The 27,415-nt window shown below is 36.8% G+C and overlaps 1 protein-coding gene across 2 annotated transcripts; it reads right to left on the reverse strand.

Annotated features, from left to right (window-relative positions):
* Positions 1-3,408: 3,408 nt before the first annotated feature.
* On the reverse strand, positions 3,409-19,471 carry LOC123539047 (ribonuclease P protein subunit p25-like). 2 transcript variants are annotated; one of them, XM_053530160.1, is made up of 6 exons: positions 19,358-19,471; positions 15,224-15,369; positions 14,472-14,564; positions 9,275-9,351; positions 7,322-7,396; positions 3,409-4,084 (listed from the first exon to the last, which is right to left on the reverse strand). In XM_053530160.1, exons 2-6 carry the CDS (start codon positions 15,362-15,364, stop codon positions 3,649-3,651), a joined length of 822 nt encoding a protein of 273 aa, XP_053386135.1. In that variant the 5' UTR covers positions 15,365-15,369; positions 19,358-19,471; the 3' UTR covers positions 3,409-3,648. The 2 variants fall into 2 exon arrangements, with proteins under 2 accessions (XP_053386135.1, XP_053386134.1); XM_053530159.1 differs by having other exon boundaries at positions 19,330-19,383.
* Positions 19,472-27,415: the final 7,944 nt, after the last annotated feature.

The raw sequence follows: 27,415 nt of genomic DNA on the forward strand, positions 1-27,415 counted from the left end.
GCATGTGGTCCAAATTTGAAGGCTATAGCTTGAGAAATGTAAAAGCAGGTCACTAGGTCAAAATCAAGGTCAAATTTTATTTCGGAATACAAAACTATGCATGTGGTCCAAATTTGAAGCCTGTACCTTAAAAATGTGAAAGTAGGTCACTAGGTCAATGTAAAGGTCAAAGTTCATTTTGGTACACAAAACTATGCAAGTGGTCCAAATTTGAAGGCTGTAGCTTGAGAAATGTAAAAGTAGGTCACTAGGTCAAAATCATGGTCAAATTCTATTTCGGAATACAAAACTATGCATGTGGTCCAAATTTGAAGCCTGTACCTTAAAAATGTGAAAGTAGGTCACTAGGTCAATGTGAAGGTCAAAGTTTTTTTCGGTACACAAAACTATGCATGTGGTCCAAATTTGAAGGCTGTAGCTTAGAGAAATGTGAAAGTAGGTCACTAGGTCAAAATCAATGTCAAATTTCATTTTGAAACATGGAACTATGCATATGGTCCAAATTTGACGCCTGTACCTTCAAAAATGTGAAAGTAGGTCACTAGGTCAAAATCAAGGTCAAAGATTTTTCCAGTGCACAAAACTATGCATGTGGTCCAAATTTGAAGGCTGTAGCTACAGAAATGTGAAAGTAGGTCACTAGGTCAAAATCAAGGTCAACTCATGTCAGGTTCATCTTGCCACTCAAAAATATACATGTGGTCCAAATTTGAAGGCTGTAGCTACAGAAATGTGAAAGTAGGTCACTAGGTCAAAATCAAGGTCAACTCATGTCAAGGTTCATCTTGCCACTCAAAAATATACATTTGGTCCAAATTTGAAGGCTGTAGCTACAGAAATGTGAAAGTAGGTCACTAGGTCAAAATCAAGGTCAACTCATGTCAAGGTTCATCTTGCCACTCAAAAATATACATGTGGTCCAAATTTGAATGTTGTAGTTATTGACAAGAACATTTTAAAAGCTTTTCCCTATATAAGTGTATATGAACCATGTGACCCCTGGGGCGGGCCATTTTTGACCCTAGGGCGATAATTTGAACAAACTTGGTAGAGAACTACTAGATGATGCTACATTACAAGTATCAAAGCCTTAGGCTTTGTGGTTTGGACAAGAAGATTTTCAAAGTTTTTCCTTATGTAAGTCTATGTAAACCATATGACCCCCAGGGCGGGGCCATATTTGACCCTAGGGGTATAATATGAACAATCTTAGTTGAAGACCACTAGATGATGTCACATACAAAATATCAACGCCCTAGGCCCTGTGGTTTTGGACAAGGGGTTATTCAAAGTTTTTCCCTATATAAGTCATTATAAACTATGTGACCCCCAGGGCGGGGCCATATTTGACCCCAGAGAAATAATTTGAATCATCTTGGTAGAGGACCACTAGATGATGCTTCAAACCAAATATCAAAACCCTAGGCTCTGTGGTTTTGGATAAGAAGGTTTTCAAAGTTTTTCCCTATATAAATCCATGTTAAATATTGAAATAAACAAAGGGCCATAACTCACTCATAAATTGTTGAACCAGCTGATTTTCAGGGGGACACAACTAGGGTACCAATACATCATTCTGACAAAGTTTGGTCAAAATCCCCCCAGTAGTTTCTGAGGAGATGCGATAACGAGAAATTGTTAACGGACGGACGGACGGACGGAATGACGGACGGACAGACCACGGACGCAGAGTGATTTTAATAGCCCACCATCTGATGATGGTGGGCTAAAAATATAAATTTCAAATAATTTGCTTCATTCATATGATGTTGATAAAACAAATTTAAGCTCATGATCTGGCAAGAAAATAAAGGGGAGCAGTAAAATATAAATGTTCCATTTGAACTATTTACATACTGATGTTTATGATATTTATATTTTTGTGTACTAATTGTTCATTGACATTTATTCGATTATTGACTGCATCTTTAATCTGTGTTTACTTCGTCGTTTCCTGTTAAATACCGCCATATTTTTGTTTCACCAGGAATAAAGTTAATTTATGCACCGACTCCGAATTCTTCAGCGACTTTATACGCTGATTTTCTTTAATCGAGCAATTTAAGTGCCTTAACACGCTGTTCTAATGTCAAAACAGTTCTTTTTTGTTTTTCATCAGCCATTTTTTGTAAACAAATAAGTTCTCGTCTCAAACAACTTCACGCGAGATAAAGAACGGTAACTCTATCGTGTAAAATCTTGCGAGGGAGCGTCTCAAAGTCGCTGAAAACGGTCTAAATATCGATTCGGGAGCCTGATTTCACAGTCGCTTGTCGCGTAAGGCAGGGGGTTGCTTAATTCAGACTCTTTTAATAGTAAATTGCATCCGGAGCATAAAACAGGGTCGCATATGACAGAGAGTCGCTAAATTCAGGGGGTCGTTAAGGCAGTCTCGACTGTAGTTTGAACAATTTTGGTACAGGAACACTAGGCAATGCAACATACCAAATATCAAAAGCCTATGCCATGCAGTTTCAGGCAAGAAGATTTTTACAGTTTTTTCCTACATAAGTCTATGTAAAACATGAGATCCCCCAGGGCAGGGCCTCTTTTCACCCTAGGGTTATAATTTGAACAATTTTGGTAGAGGACCATAAGGCAATGCTACATACCAAATATCAAAGGCGTAGGTCTTGTGGTTTTAGACAAGAAGATTTTAAATAAAATTTCCTATATAAGTCTATGTAAAACTTGTGACTCCCAGGGCCGGGCCTCTTTATACCCCAGGGGCACAATCTGAACAATCTTACTAGAGGACCATTAGATGATGTTACATGCCAAATATCAAAGCTCTACGCCTTGCGGTTTTGGACAAGAAGATTTTTAAAGTTTTTCCTTTCGGTTGCCATGGCAACCAGAGTTCTGCATGGAATTCAATTCTTTGAAAAATTTTGAAAGGGGGCCACCCAAGGATCATTTCTGTGAAGTTTGGTTTAATTCTGCCCAGTGGTTTTCAAGAAGAAGATTTTTTTTAGAAAATGTTGACGGACGGACGATGCACGTCACACGACTGACGACGGACATTGAATGGTCACAAAAGCTCACCATGAGCCTTTGGCTCAGGTGAGCTAAAAACATAGTTTAAAATGGAATAAAGCATCTGAGACACTTTTTAAACCGATGAACATTATGGACTTTATGTAAATGTGACACTGACTTTTCACTTCTATTGTTTCTATGAAATATTCACAAAGGTCTCAATTTTGTGGATTTGGTGGATTAATAGATCGATGAACTTAAATCGCAACAAACAAGTAAAATTTCAATTCATATCATATTCAAAATCTAACATTTATGAATCCATTTCCCTGTGAAATGGCCGCTTTGACCTAAACAGTGAAATTCCGTATTCACAATATTAAAATTTTTTCCGGTATTTCTCACACTGTCAAGTATTTTAACACAAACTCTCATGAAAATAAAGATATTTCATTCTTTTTTTGCAAAAACTGTTAACAAGCTTCCCTAATGGTGTATATAATTTTAATACTATAGTTCAAAATCATCTCTGAAAAACTTTGTGTGTCTGCACAAAGTACTGTAAACCTTTAGAAGATGGCACTGGCTAAACACTTCCTTTTAACAAAATGGAAGATGGAAGCATTGTTATTGATTATACCAGTACATTTATCATTATTTATATCTACATCAGGTGCCTGTATCCATTGTTTCTTGTGTATTTAATTCACGTTTCTCAGTTTTTCCACCTGATACAGTTCTATTTTTATCTTGACCTCTTTCACTATTTGTTCGTCCTTCATTCCGCTCTGAACCTTTCCCCGACTTAAACCATGAATCACTTTTATTCTTATTAGGATTAGTTCTATTGCCTTGTCCCTGTCCTTCAAACTTTCCTCTTTCTTTTCTTTCATTTTCAAACTTTCTTTTTCTATTTTCATTGTTATTGTTTGCTTTGCTTCTCGACCCGTCATTGCCAGATCCTTTGGCCCCTTCCAAAAGTAAATTCCTAAGCCCTTGTTTTCTCTTCTGACCACCAGCAGACCTCTGACCTACACTTGACCTTGATTTGTCTTTTTGTACTACATCTTTCCAAAACTCATCAAAACTTCCTGGAGCTTGATATCTGAAAACAATGAATAAAACCTGGCTGAAATCTGGGATGCACATCGTTCAGTAATTCAAGATAGTGGACCCGTAATAACAACGACTGTTTTCCGGGCAATCACACATCCTCCGTATGCGACTTTGGCATCCCTTCGACTATAATATATAATATTGAGAATAAGTAAAACGAACGGAAAATGCAGATTGTCGTTATGGGTTCACTACCTTAATCTTTACCCTGACTGTTCCGTCATTCAATTTGGGCAGTACCACTTATTATTCAAAGGGATGTTCACTGAAAATTTACAGACTGAATGGCAAACAGTGCAGACCAGTGCATGGATGTGCAGAATGATCTTGGTCTGCACTGGTCGCCAAGGCAAAATCACTTGCCGCCAGCTGGCTAAAAGTAAAGTTTCCAAGCAGTTTTATTGTTGTAAGTACAGCTATACCTGCTTTAACTGTCACCTGTATTAAGTGGCCACCTATCTTAAGCAGCCTGTCAGCCATCTTCCCAAACTCACTTTTAATCCATTTCAAGGCACTGTTTTAAATTTTTTGGTATTTTTTTTATATGCGATAACAGCAGGTGATTATTTTAAATTTTTTGGAAGTCTTTACATTTCAACATATATTTTCAAGGTTTGTTAAATTAAATGTACTTGCTGGTACAGACTCTATGGGTAGGGTAGTGTGTAGTATTTCAGTGTGTAGTATTTCTGTTTTTTTTGAATAAGTGATGGTACCATAAACCAGCGGGTTTGAACCTCTATATGAAGCCTGTATGGACTCACCATGTAAGGCTTTAAGCACTGGTATTCGGCAATAGGGGTAAAATGGCCTCAGGGGGCAGGGTACGGTCATGACTGTTACTATCGTCTTAATTTTATTATTATCATCATTATCATTATCATTATGTACAACGCCATTGAATATGCCATAGTATAAAAATAGGCATTTTATCACATTATTCTGATTCAGTTTTCAACTAATCTTGCCTTAAGTAGATTGTATCACTCCCTTGACTGGGTTCTTAAAACTTACTATGCTGGACATGATTGGTTCTACCTTTGTGACTAGTGTAGATCATGATCAGCATTCACATCCGTGCAGTCTGACCATGATCTGCACTGTTCGCTATTCAGTCAGTATCTTTTTGGTAGGCACCCCTTTTAACAGTTAATGGTACTGTCCAAATTGGAAGATGGACAAGTCCATTATAGAAATTTAGCAGGGAAAGTGTTAAAACAAGTTTGATTATAAGTCCTTTATTCTTTTACTGCATACCAATATATGATCAAAATTCAATAAAAACTGAAGGGTTCTACCAGATAAAGGACTAAAACAAAATTTAAACCACTCAAAAATCAGACAAAAATATATTTTGGAAGACATAGGGATGTATGAAGGATACAAAATAATAGTTCTGTCTCAAAACTGAAATTGAAAATGTTCAGACAGGTCAAAGTGGAGCCTCACAAAATTAGGCAAACATTATTGTCTCCAAATTAGGGGAATTTCAAACATTTTAGGAATTTTCTGTGGTAAATAAATTGACTTAAAAACTATGATGACAATAAAACCACATTTTCTTATGTTTAAACTTATTTCTTGTCCTTCCAGATAGACAAAACTCATTTTTACGAGACAAAGGTGACCTTTTCAGTAATATAATAGAAAGAAAAAATCGATGAAAAATGAAAATACTGGTGGCTTCAAAAAAACAGCCAGGTTTTTTTTCAGATTTTTTTACAAGATGCTTTGATCATCCCCTACCCCAAATGGTTCATGTATTACAGTTAAATGTATTTCTTTGTTCAGTCAAACATATACAGTTGACATCGTACTTGCGACCCCCTCTATTAAGCGATTTTTGTATTAAACGACCAGTCAAAATCCCTCCCGAGCGTTTTCAGTATATAAATTCATTCCATTAAGCGACTTTTCTATTAAACGACTAGCGACCACATTAATGTAGTCCCAACAGGTAATATATTTGACAAAAGTATCTATAAAGCAACCGGGTACCACAATTCTACCGGGCATTTCTTCATCTGTGTAATTAGCGAGTACATTTTGCACATGACTGAATGCAATTAACCTTTGACAAACAATCTAGCCATAATTTTCACGGTTTGTGGACTTGGAAAAGTGTTCACGATGTTAAAACAGATTTTGAAACCATACAGGCATGTTCGTAATAAATACAGTTACATAAACAGTTACAAATAACTTTCCTTTTCATCTGACTGAAATTCATTAAAAGACCATTCCATTAAGAGACCACTTCTTAGCAGTCCCTTGGTTGGTCTCTTAATACAATGTCGACTATAATTAAGCAGCGAGCCAAAGGAGGGATTAAGGCAGGTGGCTGCTTATGAGAAGTCAAAAATAGAGCTATGTCAATTTTAAAAGTTTAGCCGACTGGCTGCTTAAAGCAAGTGGCTGTATAATGCAGGTGGCCACTAGAGATTGCTAAACTGCACCGCTACATTTTAGTTGTACATGGAAATATTTTGTTTTATATGAAGAAATCTTGCTTTTCGCTATTTGCTCATTTATGATGGTAAGGTCATCTCTGAGTGTGTTTTTATAAAACCAGGTAAAAATTTTCAATTTTGTATAGCTAATTGGAATTTTCTTCCATCCGGTTGGACACTCAAAAATCCTGACAATTCAAAACCTAGCCAATAAGAATGAAGGGTTTACTGATTGTACCATAGTTGTGAAATGAGCCGCACCATGAGAAAACCAATATATGGCATTTTGACAAGCATGCATCCAGACCAGGCTGCGCATCCGCACAGTCTTGTCAGGATCCATACTGTTTCACTTTCAAGTCAAGCACAGGCTGGTCTGGATCCATGCTGGTCGCAAATGCACTACGCTGGTTTTATCACGGTGTGGCTCAAATATGGAAGATTTGTCCCATAACTAATTAAGCCTCAAAAAATAGGCTAAAGCAAATTTAAAAATCTGAAATTTAAAAATCTGCAAAGCCCTTAACTTTTTAAAATATTACACACCACATTCAGCAGGGATCTAAATAATGTCAACAGAGCTTCAATTTTTTTTTAAATATCTAATTTAACCGAAACTCTTGAAATAGTCTACATGGCTGTGCCAGAACAAATAAATAGGTTGCTTGACAGGGCCTAAAAAAAGTGAAAACATCTAAAAGTTACCAACTGCATTCACAATGTGAAAAAAAAAATCAATTGAGTATGCAATGCTATAAAAAGCAGAAAATTGTTACCCTGAGTGTTCTTTATCTAACGGTTCTTTAGACAACAATATGGAAATAGCTGGAATATCTCTGTTCACTTTCAATCTGAAAACAGAAAACAGCAGAATGGTACTACATCTAAAATAACAGGCACTTTGCTATATCCAGGTACAGAAACAATGAAAATTGGGGTATATCACACTGTTTGTCATACAGGGACTTTGCAGCATATGAAAACCACAAGTAGCCCTCCATGCATTATTTTAGACATTGTCGGACAACTGGGTAGAATCACTGACCTTCTAGGGTCAGCTTGACGGCTTCCTAGCTGGACCTAGCATGAAACAATTTTACACCCATAGCACGGGTTTGTACCCACAGCGGCGAGACAAGCTATTCAAAGGTAGCAACCTTGACCACTTGGCCAAGGAGGCCCAGTCACTTTTTCTAAACATCAAGATCTAGCAACTTTTAATATAGGCAAGGTCCTATCATGTAACAGGAATTTGTACAGGCTGCCAATTTTGATCTTAAAACTTAAAAATAAAACAAAAACTAGAGCAGCTGCTTTTGAGAAAAGTACATGTCTCCCACAACTGCCTTATCATCTGAATAGTTATGTACACAATGTATCTGAGTCAACCATGCACCAACACATGTATCACTGGCATCTGTGTACATAGTGATTTTCAGTAATTCAAGGGCCATAATTCTGAAGTGCCTGGGACGATTTGGCTAGTTATCAAAGTTATTGGCAAACACATTTTGTTCAAAGTTTGGTGAAGATTGGATGAGAAATGTTCGGCTTTGGAGTGCGGACAAGTGTTTACAGAGCGATTTTCGGTAATTTGGCTCGTTATTGAACTTGGCTGAGAACTTATTGGTAAACACATTTTGTTCAAGTTTGGTAAAGATGGGATGAGAACTGTTCAATATAGAGCATGCACAAGAGTAAAAAGACCAATTTTCGTTAATTCAAGGGCCATAATTCTGAAGTGCCTAGTGCGATTTGGCTCATTATTGAAATTAGTTGAGGACTTATTGGTAAACACATTTTGTTAAAGTTTAGTGAAGATCGGATGAGAACTGTTCAACTTTGAGCCCGGACAATATTTGTGACAGTCAGACAGACACACAAAATCAGTATAACTATTTCTCCCACACCACTCACTATGTGGTGGGAGACAAAATAATAAATGAATAATTAATTATATAAGGGTGGTCTAATTCAAGGGCCATAATCCAAGAGTGCCTTGCCGAGATATTTTGCCCACAAACATTGTCAGCTAGTTTGGTGAAGATCGGATGAAAACTGTTCTACTCAGAGAGCCGACAAAGCTAAATTCGCAGATTTCTAGTAATTCAAGGGCCATAATCGAAGAGTGTCTGGGGCGATTTGGCCAGTTATCAAACTTGACTGAGATATTATGCTGACAAACATTATCTGCAAGTTTGTGGAAAATCGGATGAAAATTGCTTGACAAAGAGAGCGGTCAAGGCTAATTTTGCAGTTTTTAGAGTAATTCAAGGGCTATAATCCAAGAAGCCTTGGGCGATTTTGCTGGTTATTGAACTTGGCCAAGATATTATACCCACAAACATTGTCACCAAGTTTGGTGAAGATCGGGTGAAAACATTTTGACTTAGAGGGTGGACAAGGCTAAATTTGCAGATTTTGAGTAATTTAAGGGCCATAACTCAACAGTGCCTGGAGTGATTTTGCTAGTTATCGAACTTGGCTGAGATATTATGCCCACAAGTTTGGTGAAGATCAGGTGAAAACTGTTTGACTTGGAGAGCAGACATGCTTTTGGACGCCAACCGCCCGCCGCCACGGGTGTTCACATGATACGTCCCGCTCTTTCAGAGACGAGCATATAATAAAAAGTTTTGCCTTATTTTCTACTAATCTTCATTTACTCTGTTCAAATATGAACGGCAAAGAACAATATTGTTCAATCATAATTAAAACATAATTAATACCTCTCTAAACCTTCAATCTTTGGTTCCCAGTACTCCTCAACACGTCTCTTCCTGATCTCTGTGATCTGATGTAAACCCTGGAAATGGATACCATATTTACTATACCAGTCCAATAATCCAAACTACAGTCAAACCTGTATCAAGCAGCCACCTGAAGGGGCAACACAATCTGGCTGCTTAAGACAAGTTGATATCAGAACAAAATGTCTTTGCCAGTAAGTCCTTGACCAAGTTTGAGGAAATGAGCTGACTGGCTGTTAAAGGCAAGTGGCTGATTAATACAGGTGACTGCTGGCATGTTCAACAGTATATGCGAACTGTGACTGTTATTATCATTTCTGGTCCTTTGGAGCCATAGAGCTGGTTCAATGGTACCATGTTATAGAGTAGCGAGGCTGTGAGCAGTGGAAGTTAGAAGTCAGAAGTGTGGAAGTTAGAAGAAGGAAGTAAGCAGTCAAGAAGTCGGAAGTAATAAGTGTGGAAGTTGGAAATCAGAACTTGAAAGTCAGGAAGTTGGAAGTCAGAAGTTAGAAGTGCGGAAGTTAGAAGTAGGACTGGGACGATTACTCGGTTAATCAGATCTGATTCGTTTCAATTTTGCAAAACTGCTAATCACTTTCAAACAAACAAGAGGACCATGATGGTCCTGAATCGCTCACCTCTTCCCACATGACCCAGTTTTGAGTATGACGTCGTTTTTTCTATTATTTGACATAGTGACCTAGTTTTTGAGCTCATGTGACCCAGTTTTGAACTTGACCTAGATATTATCAAAATAAAAATTCTGACCAATTTTCATGAAGATCCATTGAAAAATATGGTCTCTAGAGAGGTCACAAGGTTTTTCTATTATTTGACCAATGGACCTAGTTTTCGAAGGTACGTGACCCTGTTTTGAACTTTACCTAGATATCATCAAGGTGAACATTCTCACTAATTTTCATGAAGATCTCATGAAAAATATGGCCTCTAGACAGGTCACAAGGTTTTTCTATTTTCATACCTACTGACCTAGTTTTTGACCGCACGTGACCCAGTTTCGAAAATGATCTAGATCTCATCAAGGTGAACATTCAGATCAATTTTCATAAAGATCCATTGAAAAATATCGCCTCTAGAGAGGTCAAAAGATTTAAATAATTTTAGACCTACTGACCTAGTTTTTGACCGCAGTTGACCCAGTTTCAAACTTGACCTAGATAACATCAAGATGAACATTCAGACCAACTTTCATACAGATCCCATGAAAAGTATGGCCTCTAGAGAAGTCACAAGGTTTTTTTATTATTTGACCTTCTGACCTAGTTTTTCATGGCATGTGACCCAGTTTCAAATTTGACCTAGATATCATCAAGGTGAACATTCTGACCAATTTTTATGGAGATCCATTCATAAGTATGGCCTCTAGAGAGGTCACAAGGTTTTTCTATTTTTAGACCTACTGACCTAGTTTTTGACCGCACATGACCCTGTTTCAAACTTGACCTAGATATCATCAAGATGAACATTCAGACCAATTTTCATACAGATCCAATGAAAAATATGGCCTTTAGAGAGGTCACAAGGTTTTTCTATTATTTGACCTACTGACCTAGTTTTTGATTGCATGTGACCCAGTTTCAAACTTGACCTAGATATCATCAAGATGAACATTCAGATTAACTTTCATACAGATCCCATGAAAAATATGGCCTCTAGAGAGGTCACAAGGTTTTTCTATTATTTGACCTACTGACCTAGTTTTTGACGGCATGTGACCGACTTTCAAACTTGACCTAGATATCATCAAGGTGAACGTTCTGACCAATTTTCATGAAGATGTCATGAAATATATGGCCTCTAGAGAGGTCACAAGGTTTTTCTATTTTTAGACCTACTGACCTAGTTTTTGACAGCACGTGACCCAGTTTCGAACTTGACCTAGAAATCATCAAGATGAACATTTAGACCAACTTTCATACAGATCCCATGAAAAATATGGCCTTTAGAGAGGTCACAAGGTTTTTCTATTATTTGACCTACTGACCTAGTTTTTGATGGCACGTGACCGAGTTTTGAACTTGACCTAGATATCATCAAGGTGAACGTTCTGACCAATTTTCATGAAGATCTTGTGAAATATATGGCCTCTAGAGAGGTCACAAGGTTTTTCTATTTTTAGACCTACTGACCTAGTTTTTGAAGGCATGTGACCCAGTTTCGAACTTGACCTAGATATCATCAAGGTGAACATTCTGACCAATTTTCATGAAGATCTTGTGAAATATATGGCCTCTAGAGAGGTCACAAGGTTTTTCTATTTTTAGACCTACTGACCTAGTTTTTGACCACACCTGACCCAGTTTGAACTTGACCTAGATATCATCAAGATGAACATTCTGACCAACTTTCATAAAGATCCCATGAAAAATGTGACCTCTAGAGTGGTCACAAGCAAAAGTTTACGGACGGACGCACTGACGGACGACGGACGACGGACACCGCGCGATCACAAAAGCTCACCTTGTCACTTTGTGACAGGTGAGCTAAAAACATCATAAAGCGTACTTTATCCTTATAGATGTCTTTGACCAGAACATAGACCTATGGTATATTTCACCTAAAACACATAATCAACATAATCAATAGTTTCGGATTTGCCTGTCCTGATACGTCTAAAATAAAATGCACCAAAATACGACTTATCAATTATCACACTGCTTTCAAACAATAAAGTCCGTAAGTTACTAATGAAGTCAGCTGCTGGAAGTACCTTGATACAGTCGTCAGGAAAGAAAACAGCTTGTTCAATATGGTGGCCGATTAACCGGTTTGATTAGATTTCATACAAATGATTAAGCGGTATCAAAATTTTGAAATCGTCCCAGCCCTAGTTAGAAGTAGGAAGTCAAGAAGTTGAAAGTGAGAAGTGCAAAATTTAGAAGTCAGAAGTGGGAAGTACGGAAATCAATTGTCCCTACAGTGCTTCCATATTAACAGGTATAAGAATGACATAAATATAAGTTTTAAAGCAAAATAAACAAGCAAATTCGATGAATTGGTATCCCCCGCCGAAAGGGCTTGTGGTGAGGAATGGCAAAAAAATATATTTGCATTCCTTTTATACTTCCATGTTGCAATATTTCTCAGTTTAAATACATGTAGTTTTATCTTTTAAACAGAGAAAAAGGGGTAATGATAATTGCTGTTTAAGAGAACAAAATTTATAACAATGTGCATATGGCTAAAATTACGAAACCTCTAATAATTTAATCATTCCATCCACTGTAGTATAGAAGCCCAATGGGCTACCAATAAATTTGCAGATTTCTGAAACCCTGTAGTAACATCTTTAACTTTTTGCCAGATAAATTTTTACAAACTTGCAAATTCTTTAGAGCTGTATGAATGGTAATTTATCGCAAAATTATTTGAAGTTCAATAATTTTGTCTGATTCTATACATCTGTCTGCTTTAATAAACGGACTAGAACTGCGTATATAACGTCTCTCAGTTTCTTGGCACTATGTATTCACTTATCCGAATTTATGTTTGTCCAAAATTCTGTATACTTCTTGATATTTTGCTAAATCATGGTCGATTTTTTGCATGTTAGGCAAGTATTTAAATTGAAAAGCATAAACAATCAGTGTAGGCAACAAACTGCCTCAAAATCAAATATCTGTTCTTTCTGATCGCTCGATAAATATTGAGGTCAGCAAAACTGAAAGTACACTTTGGCAGGTGGCGCTAAAATGATGCAATTTTAAGACGGGTTTGCATATTGTTTTAAACAAAACCAATCAGCGACCTTGATGTTATTGGATCAGTCTAAAATCACTTGTGCACATGTTTTTGTAAACATTTGCCTGCGGGTACGATTAAACAGTTAATTGTTTGCCGATTGTGACAGTAGGTGGTAAGATAATTAAAGCCTCGGGTGTGTATCTCTTGATAAACAAGGGGATTACAGACAACTATCAAAATTATATTTGAAGACTAAATTATTGATTTCCGGGCTACTCGATACAGAGTTTCAGCGTAGCCCAGCGGGCACGCTCTGAAAAAATTTAGTAGCCTGACAGAATTTTCTGGTAGCCCCCGGGCTCCGGACATGGGATTTCTGAAACCCTGTACTAAGAAGCAAATAATTTCATTAGTCAAAATCAATTTAACAGGAAATGATTTCTTTTTGGGAGGGGGGGTGAGTGAGGGGGGGAGGCAGCGGGGTGACCAGGTGAGGGTACAAAATTCTACATGTTGATTATAAATATTGATGGAAAATTAAAAATGATGAAAAAAATGGGTGGGGGATAGGGATGCACGATCGGGGTGGTGGGCAAGACTGTGTGGAGAGTGAGGTGGGGGAACGGTACAACTTTGCATGCTGATAAATATTCATGAAAGGTTTGAAAAGAAATAATAAAAAGGAATTTTTTTTTTTTTTTGGGGTGGGGGGTGGGCGGGAGGGGGGTGACCAAGGCAAGTTGGTGACCAGGTGTGGGTACAAAACTTAACCTGTTTATAATAAATTTTCATGAAAAAGATTGATCCAGAAAGAAGTTTAATGAAATTCTACCAATTGGTTGGTTTGTTATGTACAAATCTGTAGATTTTTAAACAATCAAAGGGCAATAACTCTAAGGAAAATTGACCAATTGAAAAAAAAATGACAGGCATCATCGAAGTATTTTGGGTTCATATTTATGTCAAGTTTCATGAAATTCTACCAGCTTATTACTGAGAAATGGCTGCAGACGCGGATTTTTCATTAAATCAAGGGCAATAACTTTAAGGGAAATTGACCAATCCAAAAAAAAAACTTGATGGGCATCATCGCATTATGTTGGTGCATGTTTATTTCAAGTTTTATGAAATTCTACCAGATAGTTACTGAGAAATGGCTGCGGACAGACATTTTTCATTAAATCAAGGGCAGTAACTCTAAGGGAAATTGACCAATCAAAAAAAAACTTGACGGGCATCATCGCAGTATGTTGGTTCATGTTTATTTCAAGTTTCATGAAATTCTACTTACTAGTTACTGAGAAATGGCTGCGGACAGACGCACACACGGACTGACAACGCCATTTCAGTACCCCCTCCCGATATCATCGGCGGGGAATAAAAATAGACCATGGAAACAGAGCAACAGTACCCTTTTAAGATTTATAGTCAGGTATAAAGCAAAGCATTACAGTCCAAAAAACAAACTCACTTTGATTTTCCTTTTCATGATTTCAGCACAGGATACAGTCTTTGTGATAGCTTTACCACTGCCAGACCAACATAGCTGCTTAGTGTCTGGTTCCTGTAAATATACTATCAGTATGAGATAGTTTAAAGATTTAAGTTTATTGTGCACTATTTTCACTTTACCTTTACCTGCCAAATTCTAAAATGAACTGATCCATCATTCAATTTCGGTAGTACCACTTATTATTTGAAGGGATGTTTAATGAAAATTTGCTGACTGAACAGCGAACTGTGCAGACCATAATCAACCTGCATGCATGTGCAGGCTGATCTTGGTCTGCACTTGTCATAAAGGCAAAACCACTTGCCGCCAGCAGGATAAAGGTTAATTAAATTGTTATAACTTCACCAGTCTATCTAAATTAAAACTAAATTTTGCTTGACTTATTAAATGTATATTATTAAATGACTCCTTATACACATCATGACCTTAAAATCCAATAATCATGAGTGACACAGTACATAAACATCATGATGCCATTAAAAATCCCCACTTATGCAGAATAAATCTCATGTCTATAGCTTGTGCTATTGATCATGCCACAGTTCAACACAGGTTTGCTGGGCTCATGTTGAAATTTGAGGGAAAAAAAACCTTTGAAATTTATTCATCATGTTTTAAAATACTTGTTGAATGTCTTGCAAGTTGGTATGTGTATTATTTGTAGTTTTGAAAATTTAAGATATAAACAGAAAATGACAAACAGATCTTACTTTTATTTTCTTCATGGCATAGCCCATAAGATTCCTAATTTTGCTACCTGCAGCAACTCTCATGTGTACATCTTTATTTCCCAGTGTGAATACAGGCGGCTCTTCTACTTCCTGAACTTCACCTTTCTCATAATTTTCCATGGTTACTGTAAATGACTACATAAGTAATAATCTTTGACTTGATTGTTTTTCTCAAAACTTTTGCTGTTGGATTGGTAAAAAATACAGCATAATAAATAGTTACTTTTAAAATTGATAATTATATTAAATGTCCACTGTGCAACACTGGCAACTTAGCAAGACTAAAATATGGCTATTGCTCTGGCACGGTTACTTTATAAAGACATTTGTCACATATTATGTGTGCACATACAACATTTAGCACAGAGTACAAATGTGATTGGAAATATTAGCCTCAGTGACCATCACTTGTAACAGGTGAAAGACGACGCAAGTATGGACCAGGCTGGTGCATCACACACTTAATACGAGAACAAGCATGTTAAAGTTTTTAACTGATACAAAGTAACAACAGAAATAAACTATTCAAGTTAGCAATGTTTTGTAACAAGAGCTGTCACAAGAGACTGTGCTCTCGACAATTTTGATGCAGGATAGTGAATCTAGGTACATATGAGGAGGCTGGAGCTGTCACTGGAGTGTTTAATGACTCCAATGTGGATGAAGATATTGGACAATAGCTTGAGTCTGTGTCAAAAGCATAAGATAAGAGAGATAAAGAGAAACATTAAATAAGTATAATTCTAAGCAAAAACGGGGCATAATTCATGAAATATTGGAGCAAGACTGATGCATCTTGTGTCACATGATGTGGGTGACGATGTGGAACAACTATTTTAAGTTGGAATCAAATCCATTTAGTAGTAACTGATATATAGTGAAAATGCATCAAAATTAACCTAATTGAAATGCTTACTACACCAAAGATTGCACTCAATCTACATATGAGCCACGCCATGAGAAAACCAACATAGTGGCTTTGTGACCAGCATGGATCCAGAACAGCCTGCAAATCCGCGCAGTCTGGTCAGGATCCATGCTGTTTGCTAACAGTTTCTCTAATTGCAATAGGCTTTGAAAGCGAACAGCATGGATTCTGACCAGACTGTGCAGATGCGCAGGCTGGTCTGGATCCATGCTGGTCGCAAACCCACTATGTTGGTTTTCTCATGGCGTGGCTCATATATTGTTAAAAAACTTAATATAATTATTCTTAATCTTATGATTGATGATGTACTTTGTACAAGTCAAAACAAATTTGTGTTCTGCTCTGTTCATCTGAACCAGTATGGTACAATCAACCCATAATCTGACATAAAAGTAATGAACCATAAATTATGCAGCAGTGCGCAATAATCAGGTTTTTTTTAAACATGAAAGAAGTGGCCAGGGGTCCAATAACAGGACCTCTAGACCTGGAATCTTGAGGTCTGGTAATCATACTATTTTTGTATTACGTTACAAGTGTATATTTGGATACTGGAGATTAGCTTTCATAAGATGTTAGTGTATGTCTTGAGGATTTGACTAAGATCTTAATGTCTTATGAGTCAACATGCAGATCCATCACAATACAACATACCAAGAAAAATAATTTTACTAACATCAACAAAAAGTCAATGAAAATAACATAACAATTAAACAGTGTTTATTTTTCAAGTATGTATCTTAATAAGCCATATAGAAGAATAGGTGATATATATGTTTTCATCAGATGGAGGGCTGTTGTCGGATCTACGTCGTTCTCACCATGAAATCCACTGGCCATCAGACTATGTATAGTTTTTCTGGCTTTTCTTATATTATTTTCAACTGTCTAAATGAGTGGAGCGTTTAAGTCCCAGATGAGTACTGACTGTTGAGTTTAGTATTCCTTTATTGTAGATAAGGCAGGTATCTGTAGATTGCTCTGAGCCCAAACTCTAAGTAATTCAGTATTCGTTGGTTGTAATGTATAACGTTCCATAGGATTAACCACCTGTAGGCTTGTCATAATTCGTACGGGAAAGCCGTAGGAATAGACACATGCGGGCTTTTCACTATTCTTATGGGAGAGCCGTAAGAATAGCCTGCGAGGCTATTCCTACGGGACCGTGAGAATAGCCACTTCCAAACAAAAACTAGAAAATGCTTTTGTAAAAAAGCGCATGTCTCCCCCAATGCAAAGTCCTATAGGCAAGAAGTCAATAGGGGTCAGGAGCGAAAGTCAAAGAGACACTGATGGTTGGCTGCAATAGGGTTCATCTACTTGGCATGTCCAGTCATCCCGCTAAATTTCAACTATCGTGGCCTAGTGGTTCTCAAGTCACTGTTCAGGCTCCTGTGACCTTGACCTTTGATCAAGTGACCTCAAAATAAATAGGGGTCATCTACTCTGCATGTCCAATCATCCTATTAAGTTTCAACATTGAAGGTCAAGTGGTTCTCAAGTTATTTCCAAAAAATGATTTTACATGAACAGGCCACTGTGACCTTGACCTTTAATAGACTGACCCCAAAATCAATAGGGGTCATCTACTCTGCATATTCAATCATCCTATGAAGTTTCAACATTCTGGGTCAAGTGGTTCTCAAGTTATTGATGGGAACTGGTTATCAATGTTCAGGCCCCTGTGACCTTGACCTTTAACAGAGTGACCCCAAAAACAATAAGGGTCATTTACTCTGCATGAACAATCATCCTATGAAGTTTCAACATTCTGGGTTGAGAGGTTCTCAAGTTATTGATTGGAAATGGTTTTCCATGTTCAGGCCCCTGTGGCCTTGACCTTTAACAGAGTGACCCTAAAATCGTTAGGGTTCATCTACTCTTTATGACCAATCATCCTATTAAGTTTCAACATTCTGGGTCAAGTGGTTCTCAAGTTACTGACCGGTAATGGTTTTCAATGTTCAGGCCCCTGTGACCTTGACCTTTAATGTAGTGACCCCAAAATGGATAGGGGTCATCTACTTTGCATGTACAATCATCCTATGAAGTTTCAACATTCTGGGTCAAGTGGTTCTCTAGTTTTTGATCAGAAATGGTTTTCAATGTTCAGGCCCCTGTGACCTTGACCATTGACGGAGTGACCCCAAAATCAATAGGGGTCATCTACACTTCATGACCAATCATCCTATGAAGTTTCAACATTCTGGGTCAAGTGGTTCTCTAGTTATTGATCGGAAATGGTTTTCAATGTTCAGGCCCCTGTGACCTTGACCTTTGATGGAGTGACCCCAAAAACAATAAGGGTCGTCTACTCCAGCAGCCCTACAACCCTATGAAGTTTGAAGGTTCTAGGTCAAATGGTTCTCCAGTTATTGCTCGGAAATGAAGTGTGACGTACGGACGGACGGACGGACAGGGCAAAAACAATATGTCTCCTGGGGGAGACATAAATATACATTAATTAATAAATTCATAAAATGTCAGCTAGGCCAGTTTATGCTTTAATGTCAACATAAATTCATTACCAGAGATGTAATCATTGGGGACTTCCTAACAGAAATATGCAGAATAAGTTTGGACATGACTAGACAGCGACAGTCAAAAGTTATCACGCTGTCTCATAAGTTATCACGCTGTCCTATTATTTGGACTACAATGATACATTGTAGATCATGAAAAATTATGGCAGTGGCTAGAGAACCAGAATCGGTTCCCTAGACAGATTCCGGTTCTCTAGATCTATACATAGAGCTCTGAAAATGGCAGCATGTCAGTACATCAGCTGTTTAGACGGAATAGAAGCTATGACTACCGGTTCTCTAGACACTGCCAAAAATTATGGGCCGATTAAACATTATTTATATTAGGGAGAAAACACTTTGAGTGGGGCGATAATGAGGATGATAATGACTTAAAATTTACATATACAAAACAATATACAGATGACGTATTAGATGTACTCTAAACGTACAAAACCTATATATTCAGCCGAAAATTATACTATCCGATTATTAGCACACAACAAGGTTTAGCCCTACAAAAATTAAACACAGAATTTCCATACAGTTAAAATTGAAGAGAAATGACAACGGCAAATGTCAGGTGTTGTATTACGTATGAAATAAGGATGACAGCCTAAAATATATCAAAATACCTTATCTTAAAATTCCACCACCACTTACAAAATTGTGAATTATTTCCCTTTATAGGTAAAGTCTAAATGCCATTAACGACCCGTTATATTTTCGGTACGGATATCCGTACTTGTCGCAAAAAATAACCAATATCCATATAAAATTGGAAACTAAAAGGTTAACAGGTGCCAGCATTTCACAAGATTGTTTTACATTTTCTTTCTTTCCCTCTGTGTATATGTGCGAGGGTGGGTATTGGTGGGCGGGACGGAGCGGATAGGGGAGGACGTATTAAAGGTGTTTTTCACAATTATTTCTAGCGGACAGAATTTTTTGTAACTTTGCATATTTATAGATTGATGTATGACAAGTTAAAATAAAAAATAAAACTAATAGGTACCCGTGCTTCTTTTTTCAATATTCAAAGTTTATTAAGAACACCAAATCGGTATTTTTGTCTGAAGAAACAGTACATACATGTTATAATAAAACTACTGCAAACAAATATTTATTCGAAGTTTCATTCTTATGTTACTTTTTATGCTTCCGAATTAATAACACCACTATAACTATGCATAAAATGTCAACATATAGATATATTAACTCAGAAAAATTACTCTTGACAGATGTCGAAAGTATCTGAAACTGAGAAAAACACGAAGTATTTCTTAATGATATGAAAAATCTAGCGGACAGATTTTTTCCAAATTTTATATTATGTAAGCTAGAACTAAGACAAAAAAATCTAAACCAAAAAAATAATATCAACCCGTGCTTGTTTTCAAGAAAAATTAAAAAATATTCACTGCACCCACAAAAGTATTTTCTCATTACCCCACCCACCTAAAAATTATGAACATTTTTTTTCTTACAAAACAAATTGCACAATGTTAATACCAGATCCTTAACCAATATTCTTACTCACATGCGGAATAATGCTCCTTTAAGGTTGCAAGCCTCTAGATCAAATACTTTTTGAGATACGTGCTACACAAGCTTTCACATCCCATTTACGTATATATTTGACCACGACAAGGGACATAAATCTGTTTTTATTGAGTGAAACCTCAAATAAAAGCACTGGTGCACAATTTCACATTCTGAATTTAATTCTTGTGTGGTTTCATGACTCTTGGCGCATATAATTTTGAGGTACATGCGACACAAATGTTTAGACCCTTTAAGTACAATTTGACTATCAGGGGACATAACTCTGGTCTTACTACGTGAAATTCGGGATGGGGCACAAAAAGTTTAACAACATTTTTAGGAAGTCACATTTGAACTTGAAGGAGATATATCTACTTTAAGATTTTCTGGAATTTTATTTGACTTGGAGTCGGCTGCATCATTACTGGACGAAATAGTTTACTTTCAAATTGGCTGTCCACAATGTATTCGATTCGAGCACTTCCTACAACTACTCCTCCAATAAAACACCATCACTTTTAAAGGTAAAATATGGATGCACGACCTATATTGTCAGTACATACGATATATTTTGCGCGAGTGCCCTCATATCCGACAATTATGCACTTTCGGCGGCGAATTCTGAACTTTACAGTGGATATCGCTTGCTGCGCGATTGAGCTGCGCACAAAATATTGTGATGAACTCCTTTAATACTATAAAACGTCACCAAGAAATAGGAGACAAAAGAAACTGGAAGAGTAAAATCAAAAAATAAAATATCTGGGGTGGTAGTTGTGGGAGGGAGAGGTGGTAGGACGGGAAGGAGAATCCCCAAATAAACCCGCAGCACAACTTTACAGGTTTAAAATACGTGTCGGACACAAACTTTTAGGTCTTTATTGCATATTTTGACTAAGTAAAGGGTCATCATTCTTGCAGAGTGAAATCCCAAACAAAACGCCAGCTGTACAACTTCGCAGAGCAATTAACTAATATTCGTATCAGGTTTCAAAACTACATGTCAACTCAAAACTTTCATCTACCCTTTAAAACTAACTAGATCTATAGTTTTATAGAAGAATACGCCGATTCCATTTACGAGTATAATTATAGCGCTTCCTGGTCACAGAATACATGTAGTATCTAGTTCAACAACAATGGATCGAATATGGGGTTGTGGGGTCGCGTCGGTGGCATTGTAACAGAAGTGCAATCATAGCTTTTGTATAGCCATTTTTTTTGCTTCCATTTTTTTCTTTTCTTTTCGTTTGTGTCATTGAAACATTTTATATAACTTAAAGCCCAACAGTCCAACCCATTTGCTATTTTCATACGTTTGTATTAGATATGTGAATATTATGTATGTAATGAAGATAACCTTAGGACGGCCAGCACATATTTATGCAATCTCGCCAGGAATATGTATGTATTTGACAACACAGTAAATGACGTCAGTCGACCTTCAGCTATTTCCGGAAGTAAATAAAATGAAAGTAGAAATGTTAAACTTGAAAACGAAAGCTGCATTTTGATCCGTAGATAGTCAGGGGTCACGCGCAGGGGTCACCCCGTCTAAATGTATGCGCGTGGACCTCTTTTTTTTTTTTTGCTATTGGGGAGCCAATTTTCAGCACTTAATTACAAATTGAAATTACCTGGGCTTTAGTACAGTATGTCAGCTTTTAATCCAAGCGTACATTGATAATTTTGGAACTTCATCAAATCGCTCAAAATGTCATTTTTGATGTTGTCTGAGAGTGTCAGTATATGCCTCAGATGTAAGATATAACCGTGTTTGAGAGCTTCAGACCTAGACATTTCAGAAATATTTTCAAAATAGAATCTAAGTTTCGTATAATAAATGTTGTTTCTACGGAAGCGTGAAAGGGCCATCAGACGCTAATACGTTTTAGTACGTTAAGGCTGTGGAAAGGATATGCAATAGAATATGATTAAACTAATACGGCGACTATCAAGAAAAAAATCCCTGACATTCGGCAAGAAATCTCGCGCATTAAAACTGCAAACGGGACTGAAAAAGGTACAAGAATCCTCAAATCATAATATTATTGACATACCACAATGTGTGCAACATACATATGTAACATGGTATGTGAAGAAACCAAATAAGAAACTCAGCATAATCAGGTTAATAAATTGGAAACATGAAATGTAAAGATCTGGTGTCTCGCCACTGAAGAAGGATATACGTCACATTCTCTGACACCAAGGACATAGCCTTATTTTTAACAGCCATTTCTCGCCAGTATTCATCAAAGAAGACCGCGACAACTTTCCAAAGATGAACTCAATCTCATCGCATGCTGCTTGGACGCATTTCCTTTCCAACTGAAGGGTGTGAAAAACTTTTGGAAAACCTGAACCCACACGAGGCAAGAGGGCCAGACCAGGTACCTCTCGAAAAAATCTTGTGCGGCACAGTTAATACCAAGCTTAATGACCTCGCAGTCGGTCTGAATAACACACAGCACATTAATGCCATACTGTTTAAACAAAGCTTAACCATAATGGTATCAGAGTATATATCCTTGCCTGGACAGAGAAATTACATAAGGATAGGAACCGAAAGGTTGTGCTGCACAGAGAAACATAATTAACAATCTCGATGACTTCTGGTGTCCAAAAAGGAAGAGTGCTAGGTACTCCCCATTCTCATCCATCAGATGTTCGTCATAATCCCGAGCCGGGGAAACACGGTAGACCTCTGGTATGCGAGAATGGGTACTCCCTTATTGGCGACTGTTTACTGTTTCAAGTGATAAGAAAAGAAAAAATGCATTGTCACAACAACATTAGCAAACTACAGGAATGGAGAGAATCAAGCAGACGACTTCAACCAAGACAAGTGTGAACATATCCACATTACCAACAAGAGAAAGGCCCTTCAAACGACTTACCCGATACTTGGACAGATTCTCAACTAGAGCTATCACTAAAGGTGATGAATGTACCCCCCGCATGCACTGACACAGTACATTGCAATTTGACGCACACAAGATTGCGTAATTATGTGGACTGTATGTATATAGACTGTATGTATACAGTAAAGTAACAAAAAACAAAGTCCCATTACTATGCAGAATATTTATCTAAAAGAACGTAACATGCCCCATGCACAAATAGGGTTGGTACTGATCACTTGTGTGAAGTTTCATTAAATTGTGTGCAAGGGTTCGGAAGATTAGGCGCGCACAAGATTGCATATGCAGACTGTATGTACATAGTATTTTAACAAGAAACAAAGTCCCATAACTCTGCAATTTTTGTTGTTGAAAGAACCTAACATGCCCCATGCACAACTACTGTTGTTACTGATCACTTGTGTGAAGTTTCAATAAATTGTGTCAAGGGGATGAGGAGAGATGGTGCGCACAAGATTGTGTCTATGTATATAGTATAGTAACAAAAAAAAAAAAACAAAGTCCCGTAACTCTGCAAAAATTTTTTCTGAAAGAACCTAACATGCCCCATGCGCAATTACTGTTGTTACTGAACTCTTGTGTGAAGTTTCATTAAATTGTGTCATGGGGATGAAGAGAGATGGTGCACACAAGATTGTGTATATGTATATAGTATATTAACAAAAAACAAAGTCCCGTAACTCTGCAATTTTTTTTCTGAAAGAACCTAACATGCCCCATGCACATCTACTGTTGTTACTGATCACTTGTGTGAAGTTTCATTAAATTGTGTCAAGGGGTTGAGGAGAGATGGTGCGCACAAGATTGTGTCTACGGACAGACGGACAGACAGACGGACGGACAGACAGACAACCTGAAACCAGTATACCCCCCTAACAACTTTGTTGTCGGGGGTTACAATAAATCTACCAAAGGTGAAGTATCTGGGAATCTTGGAACCAGTACATGCAAGCAGTTCAGACATTTGTATTCTCACAGAGGGTCCTATAAACGTTTCCAAAAGAAACCAATGCTTACGCAAGACACTCGACAAAGTTTAACATGGTCACTGTGTGATACGCATTCGCCACATCAAACACAATCAAACTTAAAAGAGTTCAGAGGCACGCAGCAGTGTTCTAGGCATATCAGCAGTATCACAACCATGCTAAATGACGTGTAGTAGGAGGACCTGAAAAAAGGACGACACCAGAGCATGCCCATCACGATGTATTGGATCAGTTGGTAGAAATTCAGACTGCAGGAATACTCATCTTATTAGGTAAATCTACCAGAGGTAGAAAAAAACACGGTTCAATTCGGCAATGGTGTTCACACGTACTAAAGGCATTTTGTATATATTTCTCATATTGTTTTAACAGTCAATTGTAGTTCCAGCAAGGGTTTTGTTACGCTTTCTATTCTTTTGAATTATGGTCCTCAAATTTAGTGTAAATAAATGTTTTGTTAAGAATTATTCAACACAGTATCTTTATTTATCAGTATATAAACTACAAAAAGTTTCTGATGGATAACAAAATAAGAATATAAAATATTAAATTTAAATAAATCTTTTTAAATCTTAATTACTTATTGATGCATGTCCTATCTGGAACAATAGATACGTATTAGAACTTCCTGGTCCTATCAAACAAGAGTTAATTTCATTTTGAGTTTCCTCAAATATCATGGAAGACAAGATGTTTGCACTAAAATTTAGGGTTTTCTTTTCTAGCCTTCGTAAACGCTCAAAGTATATAAAAAAAATCAATATTGTTTTACTGAATTCATACTTTTTATATACTGTTGTGAAATAGCAGTATCATTTATTACCATAAAACAGGAAAATACTGCATTTTTACAATATTAAGAAAAAAACAAAACAAAACAAAACATGTATAGGGAGACGGACGTTACGGGACGGGACGGACATCACACAAAACTTTTATTATCTGGTCATTTTTCTCAGCAGGGCTGTAGATCTATTTCTTTTTCCTTTTTTCATGACAGGTATGTCATTAAGCACAATTGAGCTGCTCCATAAGAAAACCAACATAGTACGTTTGCGACCAGCATGTCCAGACCAGCCTGGTCAGGATCCATGTTGTCCGCTTTCAAAGCCTATTGCAGTTAGAGACACCATTAGCGAACAACATGGATCCTGACCAGACTGCGCGGATGCGCAGGCTGGTCTGGATCCATGCTGGTCGCAAACGCACTATGTTGGTTTTCTCATGGTGCAGCTCATTTCTTTTTCTTTTGTTTTTCATGATAGATATGTCGTTAAGCATATGTGAAAATAATTAATGTCAATATATTCATATTCAATTATAAAATAACAGGGAGTGGGGGACAGGCGTTACATTTTTTTTTCAAGCAAATGTTTCTTTGGGGTCTAAAATGGACTTTTTTTTATTGAAATATTACTTTATGGTCAGAGACCACCAATTCAAAAAAGTACAGGGAACTTACTGGGAATGAGGTATGTGTATACCTCGAAATAAGGTTACGTCTGTGCGTTCTGATTGGTCAGTCATGTAAACAAACCCGAGAAGTGATTATTTTGATCAAAATGGAATACTTTTACTGCATATACAGTATTTCATTATACATTTTGACAAAATTTGCTACATTTAATGTGTATTGAAAAAAAAGTTTCATCAAATGAATTTCTCCCGCCATGACAACGATGTAAAGAGGAGGTCATCTCATTCACACGAAAATTACTTAAAAAAAGTATCACTATTCATATGTTTTTCGTTTGATATTTTGGTGGAACTAAGATAGTTCTTGAAAAAATGTGATTGGATATACATGTTTCGATTTATGGAAGGCCGTACACGCCATAATGTTATAATGGAAGTCTATGGGGAAAACAGTTGGTGTTCTCTAACCTATAAGATGTTCCATGCTTTTTTGTATTCTACAAATACATAGAAAGACAGTGAGTTAGAAAATTATTTTGATTACGTCAAATGGAGACATTTCGTGCTTAATTCAAAATTTAGCATTTTTGTTAAAAACGGCAGTGTAACGCGAATCACTTTTCATTAAACTATTCATAAAAGTGTAACAACTTGAGTGATTATCAATGAAATATATCGTTTTAAAGGTAATAAACGTATCTATTTAAAGGTATTCAAATCAAACATATACGCTTTTGTTTGAAAATAGTGTAAGGGTAAAAATCCAATGTTAACGCATTACATGAAAAAGGCCAATTTTCAGCCATAAAATGGCTTCCAATTTTTGTTGATATTGTGATTTTTTTCTTACTGCAGCACTGAATACTAATAAGATACATTAAAAATGCAGTGTAACGTTTTTTGTTGTTGTTATTTTTTGTTTTTTAAAATGGCTCATTTACTGTGCAACATGCAATATGCTCCTAATTTTGCTGTGAAAATCTTTGCTGTGATTGATTCACTCGCTCAAGTGATTCTTTCCAGTTAATGCCACCAAAATTCACTGAAAGAAAATGTGGAACAAAATTTTGAAAGTTCATTTATTTAACGAACGGATTACATGACACGAACTTGTTTTCTTTTCTAGATAGGGGTTTTCTTCGTGACGCTTTTGGTAATAAACTATGTTTTCTAAGAATGAATCGTGCAAAGAATCATTTGTTTTAAGAAAAAATATCTCTGATTAAAATTTTTGACGGATCGTGGTTTAATTTCACTGACAAATTGTATTATATCAGAGCATGTATTAGCATTCAAGTACGACTGAATGTAATTTTCTATATTAGCACTGGTTTTCTATACATAACGCAATTAATGAAAGACTTGTATCAATTAGTTTATTCTTATTTTGGAAACAGTTTCCTCTTCCAAAATAAAAAACAGATATCTCATTAGAAAGTTACAGATTGATTCATGTAAATTTACGGTAGTGGATACCTAATTAAAGTCGGTAATTACCTTCATTTTTTTTTCGGCATTTTCTGGGCGTTACGAAACACCACTGCTCGTAGGCTGTACAGAAGTAAATAAGTTTGCTATCTTAACAATCTTCTGAGAGCTGTAACACATTGCAAGGCCCATTTTAAAGAAGAATCACTAGCTTTATGCTCTTAAATGATCTATAAACCACCAAAAAGAAACCTAAGGAAAGTAGGAGTCATGTATCTTCTAAGAGAGATTTTTTTGTCTGGCAAGTCAGCACTATGGAATATCTTTCAAACCGACAGCTAAAATTGGGTATAAACACATGATTAATAAGAATTGTTTACATTTTTGCAAATGCAAAAAAATCTCCTTGAAAATGCTAC

This window comes from Mercenaria mercenaria, chromosome 18 (assembly GCF_021730395.1).
Source record: "Mercenaria mercenaria strain notata chromosome 18, MADL_Memer_1, whole genome shotgun sequence".
NCBI classification, from domain to species: domain Eukaryota; kingdom Metazoa; phylum Mollusca; class Bivalvia; order Venerida; family Veneridae; genus Mercenaria; species Mercenaria mercenaria.